This window comes from Sinocyclocheilus grahami, unplaced genomic scaffold (genome assembly GCF_001515645.1).
Source record: "Sinocyclocheilus grahami isolate Dianchi unplaced genomic scaffold, SAMN03320097.WGS_v1.1 scaffold15.1, whole genome shotgun sequence".
Taxonomy (NCBI): Eukaryota; Metazoa; Chordata; class Actinopteri; order Cypriniformes; family Cyprinidae; genus Sinocyclocheilus; species Sinocyclocheilus grahami.
The window spans coordinates 2,991,283-3,002,098 of NW_015505194.1; the positions used below are offsets into that span (position 1 = coordinate 2,991,283).

The window sequence follows — 10,816 nt, forward strand, 5'->3', positions numbered from 1 at the left end:
TTTTTTTTTTTTTTTTTTTTTTTTTTTTTTTTTTCCAGTATTTCTGTATTTTTGTTTTTGTTTTTTAAATATTTGAAGAATGGTGAATCTGTGCAACCGTCTGATCATTTTGTTTGTACATTTTGATTATCTACAGCTAATCAGGTTTTTTATTTTCCTTTCCGTGTTTTTTCAATTACAGTCTTTCACCCGATTGGCTGAATTAGTCTTACAAGCCAATAAGAAGGATCTTGATTTGTTGGGAGGATCCATGAATGACCAGTTCAATCTCGCTGTTTTGGAGGAGCAGGAAGGATTGTGTAATGTTAGCGACGGCACCCATAAGTCCTGTTGGTGCTGAGGACAGGAAGTGACATGACTACTTTTTTCAGTTGATTTCCATATTTATGTTACATTTACATTTTGAATATTATTTATTGGAACATTCTTGTTAAACAGTGTTTGGTGCCTTTAATGGCATTATTTCCTGCTGATTCTCATGAATATTATTTATTATTCATTATTTATTTTATAGTTACTATAAATTAAGATGGAACATTACAGAATACTTGTATATTAAGAATATGTTTCAGTTTTTTCGAGATCAAAAGGGCACTGCAGTGTAATTGTACATTATTTAGTTATGCTCATTCAAGCCACACATTCAGAGTCAGTCAGTTATATTCAATTTTACAAATATAAAAAAACAAGTTGATTAAAGTGTAAGACAACATTGATGAAATGGTTTATTCAAAGGAATAGTGCACCCAAAAATGAAAATGTGCTGAATATTTACTCACCCTCAGGCCATCCAGTATGTAGATGACTTTGTTTCTTCATCAGAACAAGGAGAAATTTAGCATTACTGTTTACTTTTAGCACCACTTGCTGACCAGTGGATCCTCTGCAGTGAATGGGTGCCGTCAGAATGAGAGTCCAAACAGCAGATAAAAACATCACAATAATCCACAAGTAATCAACACGACTCCAGTCCATCAATTAATGTCTTGTGAAGTGAAAAGCTGCGTTTATAAGAAACAAATCCATCATTAAGGTATTTTAACTTTAAACTAAAGTTCCATCTTACTGTTGTCTTCTCACAGCAAAATACACCAACACATTTGTTTAGAACTGTTTTGGACTGTTTTCTCTTGTGAACAGTGCTTGATCTGTGCATATTTCTCTCGATTCAGAGAAAGCAATATTATGGATAGTGTCTTGCTGGATTTGTTTATTACAAACATAGCTTTCCACTTCACAAGACATTAATTGGTGGACTACAGTCATGTGGATTATTGTGATGTTTTTATCAGCTGTTTAAACTCTCATTTTGACGGCGCCCATTCACTGCAGTGGATCCACAGTTGAGCGAGTGATGTAATGATAAAGCTCTCCAAATCTAATCCAATTAAAAAAAACAAATTCGTCTATATGAGTCATTGAATGACATGAGAGTAAATCTTAAGCAAATTTTCATTTTAGGGTGAACTGTTCCTTCAACATGGTTGTATGGCTGGAGCGCCTATGTTAACATATATTCTTTATTGTGGTTTGCTATGGGACTTCATGTGAATATATTCAGACCTGATTTGGCTTTCTATAATTTTTTTGAATACTAAAACCTTCAATGCACCAATGAATGCTCTTTCAAGGTTATACATTTATTCTTGAGTGATGAATTGATGAAGCTTCTCATGTCAGTGTAACAATACACGCTTCTTTTCTGTAAAAGCACTGTAAAAAAAACAACATGCTACTTACCAGTTCTGGTCCACTTTGATTGTAAAGGAATGCAATGGTTTTTATCTCATCAATCTGAGGTTATTGCTTAAAATTGACTCAAATATTATAATTTAATGTGGTATTTTACACCAATATTACATCAAGCTCTCTTTTTCAATCAATAATCACTATTTACCTGATTAGAATAGTTGGAATGTTTCAACTTTTACTCTATAAATGATTCTGGAATTGATGTGGTTTAACTTTCATAACAGCACACCGAATAATATTTTTCTCCTGCTTAAATCAACATCTTACCCATAGAACTTGAGTGAAATGTATGCAGACTGAACTGAACCAGCATTTGATGCCGATGTGCGTCGCTGCATTGACATGGGTTGTATTGCTAATGATTCAATGTATATTACACTGTTGCAGCATTTATATGTGCAAGTGGTATTGTACTATGTTGACTTAAATGAACTCTTGAATAATGCTGATATGTTTACCTGTCTTATCTGAGAAGTTGTTTCATGAAATATGTCCATGAAAAACATCTGAGAAATGTAAATGCGTATGTGGTTATTTATATATAAACTGTAATATTGTGATTCTGTTTAGGGGGTCAAGTAGTTACGAATAAACATCTAATTTTTTATTTTTTTTTAATGAGGAATTTGGAGATACAAGTCTCTGTAAGTGCAACACCACAAGTGAACACCAGGAGGCAGTTGTGCAAAGCTGAAATCCGTGTACTGAAATGTAGTTATGCATCATAAAACACACTTGGGGGTAACAACAGGGGAAGAAGAATGTGTTTGCGGTTTTATGTAATGCTCCGAACTGGGAAATATCCTTCAGCATTTGTGAAGTATTTTGATAATGAAGTCAGCTCATTTGCTTAATTTTATCAAGGTCATGATGGGTTTTTTTTTCTTCTCAGAACAAGAATTTGTTCCTTGATGCAACTGATTATTAATGGTACTTTAAAAATACTCTGAAACAATATTCTGCTTGTGCATTTTGTAGCAAAGCAGATCCTTCTCTCAAGGCCGTACACAGCTGGATGAAGCTTGGACAGAGAGAGCACTGATTTAAGCACATTTTGTGGCACAAGCTCATGTTTGCAGCTAATTTGTAAGTAATACGCATAAATCAATGCAACAATTACAGTGTAAATATATTACACAATAAAATTATCTAAATGTTATGATCTAACTACATTCCCTATTCTATTTCTTCTGTTTAATATATTGGTAGCACTTTACAATAAGGTTCCATTTGGTAACACAGTTAACTACATTAGTTAACATAAAATAACAATGAAAAATACTTCCAAGGCATTTATTAATCTTAGTTAATCGTTAATTTCAGCATTTACAATAGATTATGTAAATCAACAGTTTTCTTTTTTATATTATTTAATAGACCTGAGCTAACATGAACTAAACAATTGTGAGCAAGTGTCCATACTATGAATGGAACTTTAATTGCATGGAACGAATACACTACAATATATTTTCTATTCTGTTCTACAGAAGAAAGTAAGTCATACAGGCTTGGAATGACATGAGGGTGAATAAATAATGACAGGATTTTCATTTTTGGGTGAACTGTCTGTGTGCAAAAGGCAATATTTTTTGTCACCCCACACTCTCAAATGACAATGACTGATGTAAAATAGTAATGCAATATTTCACATTCATGTGCATCTATTACAACAACAAACATTTATCTTCATTAATATTGTTGGAGCCTGTTTGGTTCACATGAACGCACAAATGTTTTCATATTCTACTAAAAGGCTCATTGATTTGCCTAACTCTGCTATTTTCCTTTTATACAAATACTTCATTTAAATGTGTATTGTGTGCAGAGGATGCATTTGTAAAGTTTGTAAATCTATTCAGGTGTCACAATGTGTTCTGTTGACGATGGCTCTATATTATGTGTCATCTCTGAGAGACAGAGTGGGCCAAGTGAAAGATCTCCCTATAGTGTTGCTAATGAAAAGTCTGAGCTGAATAATCTGACTTTTTACATCTCACAAGGTCTCATCGACTGTCTAATTGCATGAGGGACCTCAAGCCCTGACACGACATGATGAAGTATCAAGATGTTAAAAAAATGAAGGGCTAACTTAGATAATATAATGACAGTTATCATGTAAGAACAGCCAAAGTCTGAAGATTACATGAGAACACATTTGGCTCACATTCTTGAGTAGATCCAGCTACTGTAGATTTGATCTTTTTTTCTCCATCCCCATTGTCAGTATTCTGAGGTTTGGATCCGGGATCAAGCTAATTTTGGAAGACAGGGAGAGCTTCAAAAACAGCCCTTAGCACCCCTCAGATTTCCTTTCCTAGATAATCCTGTCATGCCATAATCAAATGCTTCCATCCTATTGGCTCTCACCTATCCTCTTTTAATCAGTGATTTGCTCAGAACAAAAGCTTGCCAGGCATTGAGAGAATTAAACCAATGCATCCTAAAGAGAGAGACAAAGAGAGAAACAAGATGTGCTTTAGTATTATTTTTGGGGTGCATGCGCATGCAGCGGGGGCGTTTGGTGAGGAGAGGGGGGGTCCAGCTTCAGGACACTTCTGCTAAGCACTGTGTTGTCATCCTCCCACCTCGCCACACTGTGCTTTCACACCAGAGTGAGTCACGCTGGCTCTCTGAGCTCTGGAGGTGCGCAATGTGGAATGCTAAGCACCCTGAGAGAACTTCACAGCATTCAGACTCTTTCTACTCTGCCTTCTCATCCCTCCTTTATACCTGCTTGAAGATGATGAAAAAGGCTGAGAGAAGGCTACTTGATCTTGAACTAAATGTACATTTGGTGTTATTGGTTTACCTTACTGTTAGGCTGATATTTATTGCAATAAATGATCTATCTATCTATCTATACCAGGGGTGGCGAACGTCGGTCCTGGAGAGCCGCAGTCCTGCAGAGTTTTGCTTCAACCCTAATCAAACACACCTGAACATGCTAATCAAGGTCTGAAGGGTTACTAGGAAGCTACAGGCAGGTGAGTTTTAATTAGGGTTGGAGCTGAACTCTGCAGGGCTGCGGCTCTCCAGGACCGGAGTTCGCCACCCCTGATCTATACCTAAACATTATATATAATGCGCAATATGTATTGTAAAAATATATAACATCATTTATTCAGTATACATTTTGCCACACACACACACACACACACACACACACACACACACACACACACACACACACACACACACATATATATATAATTAAATATATACATATTTTGTTCAGTAATGAATATGATAAATATATATTACAAAATTCAAATACGATTTACATTTTACATGAGCTGTCAAACATTATATGAAAACCACTTGAAATCCTATTTTGTAGAATTATAAATTTTCCTTTTTGATAACTCCACAGATGAAGAAATAAAACAAATGTACCACACACACACACACACACACACACACACACACACACACACACACACACACACACACACATATATATATAATTGAAAATATACATATTTTGTTCAGTAATGAATATGATAAATATATATTACAAAATTCAAATACGATTTACATTTTACATGAGCTGTCAAACATTATATGAAAACCACTTGAAATCCTATTTTGTAGAATTATAAATTTTCCTTTTTGATAACTCCACAGATGAAGAAATAAAACAAATGTACTTTTTCAGTGGGTTAAACACTGAATGTGCCTGTGTGGTTTTCGGCCTGGAGTCAGTTGGGAAGCATCCAGGGAAGTGCCTTAGGATATTGACTGAGTCATTGTGAATTGCAGAGCACCAGAAGAAACGTTCAGCACGGATATCTCCAATTTCATAGTCCACACCGCATTATGTGCACTGAGCATCTATGAAAATATAATCATGATTTCTTAATGCAACTGCAATTACTAACTTGCATTAGGACTTTATGCTTCTCTGAGGGAAATGCTAATAAAGTCTTGGAACACACATGGTGAATATAACTGACAGTCATTAATCTCTCTCTGTGGGCATTTGGTAATTACTTTTGCTGATTCTATCAATATAATAACACAAATATGAACAATAAACAACATGGGCTATCTTAATTGTATGCTACATTATGTTAATCACTTAGACTAACTAGTGCATCAGCCATTTTGAAGGCCTCACTACACTGTGCTTCTCATTGGGTCACACAAAGACCCTGTGTACTCAGCAACAACTTGTCACCTTTCTGCATGTCATTCTGTATTAGTGTATCTGCATCGCTTGAGTGGAGCTAAATGAATGGGACCATTCTTCCTGTTCCCCTAGCATCCCTGACAAGACATTCCTTTGTGAAGTCATACATGCATTTGTGTGGTCAACATGTAGGGGGCATCAAGTATTGATCGCACAAATGGGACAAAGACATTCCTAAATAATTTAGAAGAAATGGTCAGATGGTAGCAACCTGTTCGACATTATGATTTCTGTTTGTGCACTGTGATTATAATCCTTGCAAACTCCCTCTTTTTCTTTTTTTTCTCTCTCTACCTGAAATTTAGCAGCTGTGTTAATTCTCAAGAACAGCGTGTTGTTTGTTAATGGAGCTTCTCACAAAAGAGTATGCATGGAATCTAGTGCACTCATTTCATAGAGATTAACCTCCTCCCATGTGTTCAATGAGGACATTACATTTTGGATTGTATGTGCTCTTTATTAATATTATTTTTTTTAGTTACATTTAAGCATGCACCTTATATCATTTACATACTATATAACACCAGTTAGTGGTCACTGACAACAAAAGAAAAAGAAAGGTTACTATGGCAAGTTATCAGAGCCTTAACCATAAACAATAGCTAGTGTATTGTCGTAGACAAGTAGTAAGAATAGAATAGAAATAGAATAGAGAGTGCAAATGACAGAGGGTCAAGTGTTTTTTAATAGAAGACAAGTAGTAAGAATACAAATAGAATAGAGAGTGCTAGAGTTGGGTTAGAATAGTCATCCACTGCTGAATGAAATTATAGACATAAAACTGGCAGTTTGTGTAAAACATAGGATAAAATGCCTTTGATTTGGGTTTATATTCAGAGATTTTTTGATGGTAAAGACAACGTGTGATGGTATTGATTTTAATAAGGACTATTGTCTAAAAATACACATTTCTTGTTTTTCACACACTATTTGCTGCTGGTGTTTACAGTTCTTAGGCACTATTTGGTAACAAATAGCAAAGAACATTTAAAAATGTTCAACTGGATAAACTGGAGAAGGTTTGGCAAATGAGGTAAAACACTAACTGTTCTTACTAGTAATCAAGTGTTAACCATTATGCTTAGAATAAAACATGTCTCAAATGCTACCCAAATAACAAGACACAGGTTTAGCAAAGCACATGTTGTAGCCTACAGGTCAACCCTGCTACTCTTGTCCAAGACAACAAAATACCAGTCGCGTGATAACCGTGCAGCACATAAATTGCGCTGTTGCTACGGCAACCCTGTCCGTAGGGGGCCCATTCCCAGAGATACAAATCACGCTCCCCTCTAGCTGCTCTCAGCTATCGCGAGATTCCTTTAAGCGAAGCCAAGTGACCTCATCAGCAGCTGCAGCGCGAGTCGGAGCTGCAACTTTTGTATGAACTTCGAAGTTGAATAATTGTGAACGAGACGCTTGGCCAACGGTGCTGCTGCTGGAGTAGATACAACGATACAGTCAAAATTCTCCCGCGACACACTGGAAAACAGCAGGAATAAGGGCCGCACATAGACTGCACTCAGCGGGCGATTATTACGAGGCGGAGAGACGCTCGTGTCGGACTTTTATCGGAAGATTTTGTGGGAGAAGAAGAGACCGCACGAGAGCAGCGAGAGCTGGAGAGGGAAGAAGGTGAGTTCGTAAGATGTCTGTGATTTAACTGTGCATGCCAACTCCGGACCGTGCTTTTATATCTGTAAAGGTGGTCCACTATGGTTATTTCGAAGAAAGCGTGTCTTTGTACGCGCTAAAATGCTCGTTTTATCTCTCGAGCGTGTTGCGACGGTGAACGCATGATCTCGACTCACCTGATCATCAGAGGAAAGCAAGATTCGATCAGAAAGTTGCAGTGAACGCGACCATATTTTGATAAACTGATAGCAGTCGGAATGTAAACCCGTAGTCCTATGTGTCGTGCTTATTTGGTCTCAATCTGATAAACAAGACGGCGCAAGGTGGAAATGGTGCGGCTGTAACGTTAGTTGAAGAGTTTTGGTCTTAACTCCAGATGTGGGAAGATCACACAAACACGGCCGATTACAGCTGACAGCCCAGCAACTTCATCAACGTGGATTGTGCATGGCACGTTTAGTCATCATTGCATCAGTCAAGAAGGGAATTTAATCATATGGATTGCAATAATATGGACTCCGGTGTTTTTCCTTATTAAGCGGGGTGTTACCTGGTTAAGGTTCACTGGTAAATAATTCAGAGATAGGCTACTTTGTAACACTTGAATTCTTGCTTGTGAGCACGTCTTTTTAGTTCTTATGACCCTGGAAAATTGCAGTGAAATTTTAGTGTGATTTCGAGGCCTGGAAAAGTAATGGAAATAATGTAATGTAATTTTTTTTCTAGCCAAGCCAATATACATTTCTTCATGTAGTTGATGCTTTTTTAAGTGCAATCTCTATAGGATTCATTTTAAAAATCCTTATTAATCACTAATGATCTGAGAAGTTTTGAATCTATCTATCATCTATCTATCTATTTGAGAACAAAGGCTGTGTCTCAAACTAGTCAGCTGCCTACCTAGCAGCATTTTTGGCCATCACAGGCTCATTCCGGACGCTATCTATGGAATTGAATATCTATAGAATCCATGCATTAGCTGAGAATTATATCAGGCGTCCAACTGGAGGAGTCACTGGGCTGTAGATTGCATTGCATTTGTTATGCATAACATTTTGTCACATCAAAATTGTGAGGTCTGTGTTGTAGGTTGACTAATGGCCCTTCACTCTCCCTGTTTTCTCCCTGTAAGGGCTTTGCTGATTTGTCATTTGCATGTCTTTTCTTCTTTGTGTGGGTGGTGTGTCCTCACTGTGTATTGGCCAGGCTCTAAATGCAGTTTGTCTGGGGGTGGATTTGAAGAGCAGGTCCCCGATTTAAGTGCTTTCGAGCATTCCCTTTTTAACTTTAGATGTAGGGCTGCACGATAAATCGAAATGGAATCGAGATCGCGATTCGACAGAAGCTGCGATTGTCATGCATATCTTTCAGTGAAGCACAGTTCTGTGATCAGCAGTAAATCTCCATCCAAAGGTCAGAGGGCGCTCTTGCGCTGAAACGCCAAATACGCCTCGCAGAAGAAACCCAGGAAATGCCTATAGCGGTAGCTGGATAAACAGAAGATTCAGCTGCTTTCATTGATTCAACGTGACTAATAAACACACGACTACGGCAATATACGGTTTATCTGAGTTCTTATTATTATAATTGATTAAAATAAAGTATATTTGTAATGCAATGCCTTTATCACTGCTTAAATACTATGAAATATGTTGCGTGTAGGCATGGGACGATAACCGGTTTCACGGTATACCGCGGTTTTGAAAAGTCACGGTTTCTAAACCACAAAAATTTTCCGTTATACCGTTCCTGCGGTATGCGCAGTTTTTTTACGTGTCGTCAAAGACTGAAAGTGCAGGACTCCCTCAGTTGTGTTCAGCGAAGAGCGTAGCGAGTCACACGACCCCTCCCCCTCAGCCCTTCCGGTTGGTGCGAGCGGAGTCACCTGTGTGTGGGATGGCCGAAGGAGATGAATCCCTGGAACCCCTGTCGAAAAAGACGAAGTCTGTCGTATGGGAATTTTTCGGGTAACGTAGACTAACCATGTTCTGTACACAATGATGTTCCGTACAGATGACATTTTAGTGCCTATTGCTAAATAAATACTTCCAAGTCGAACATAAACTATATATCCGTGTCATCTTCGGTTTTCTCCCTCTTTCACCCCCGATCAAGACAGAGACCCGCCCGCCGTTTGTTTCAGTGTTGAAATAAATACTATTTAGCTTGCTACCGAGGCAGATAGCATGGCTAATTAACTAGCTAACGTCAACTGGTTTCCTCCCTCACGTTACTTCACAGTGAGGAATAGCAGTCTAAAGTACGTACTGTAGCCTACTTTTCTGCGATTTAGTACAATAATTAAATTTAACTGGTATCACGTCTATACTTTTGAGCCTCCTGCCATTGTTTACATCTGTTCAAAATCACGCATTTAAAAAACAAAACAAAAAAACTTTGCCACTGTTTGAGCGTTGTACAGAGAGACTGCGCGAAAGATGAATGTGTAGAAAGCGAGCATGTCTCCAAAAACCTTGTTGAGCTGCAGATTTATGCATGCATGCATTTATTTATTTTTTTACAGAAATTGTTTTGATTATATTTTTGATTATTGAGCTGCAGGTTTAGGCTCACTTAAGTGACTGCATTTTTAAATTTTATTTATAGGGATTTTTTTTTTACAGAATATAATTTATGTTCTGATTATTGTTGAGCTGCAGGTTTAGGATCATTTAAGTGACTGCATTTAATTAAGAAGAATTTAATTATTTATTCTAATTATTTAGCCTGACATGTTTACTGTTCCAAAATGTTCTTATATGTTTCTTAAAAATAAAATGTGTTCAGTGGAAGAAAAAAAAGCTGTTGTTTTTTACCCAGACATTTAAAAATAACACATTTTAGAGCTGTAATCGCAATACCGTGATATTTTTATCTAAGGTTATCACTCCGTCAGAATCTCATACCGACGCATGCCTAGTCATTTATATCCTTTATTGTCATTACACTGCCACGTCACTTAATAGGAGGTCAAACAACAAGTGGGAATTTGTACAATTGTATGTTTTCCTTGTCTTGTTGCAAATAAAGTCTCTAGTTTTAGCTTTAAAATGATTAACACCTATTTATTATTATATGAATGTAACCACTCCACTATTTTTGAAAATAGGCTCATTTTCCAACTCCCCTAGAGTTAAACAGTAGAGTTTTACCGTTTTCGAATCCATTCAGCCGATCTCCGGGTCTGACGGTAGCACTTTTAGCTGTAGCTTAGCATAGATCATTGAATCTGATTAGACC

The 10,816-nt window shown here is 37.2% G+C and overlaps 2 protein-coding genes across 2 annotated transcripts in view; both read left to right on the forward strand.

Annotated features, from left to right (window-relative positions):
- rab15 (RAB15, member RAS oncogene family) overlaps positions 1-930 on the forward strand; it is a gene marked incomplete at its 5' end in the record, with an annotated part of 2,675 nt that extends 1,745 nt beyond the window's left edge. The window contains one exon of the mRNA XM_016295199.1: positions 182-930. Within this exon, the coding sequence (XP_016150685.1) occupies positions 182-340 (159 nt within the window). The remainder of the gene's footprint in view (positions 1-181) is intronic.
- Positions 931-7,257: 6,327 nt separating this feature from the next.
- LOC107602646 (signal-induced proliferation-associated 1-like protein 1) overlaps positions 7,258-10,816 on the forward strand; it is a 101,710-nt gene continuing 98,151 nt past the window's right edge. The window contains exon 1 of the mRNA XM_016295211.1: positions 7,258-7,576. The gene's annotated coding sequence lies outside the window, so the exon portion shown is untranslated. The remainder of the gene's footprint in view (positions 7,577-10,816) is intronic.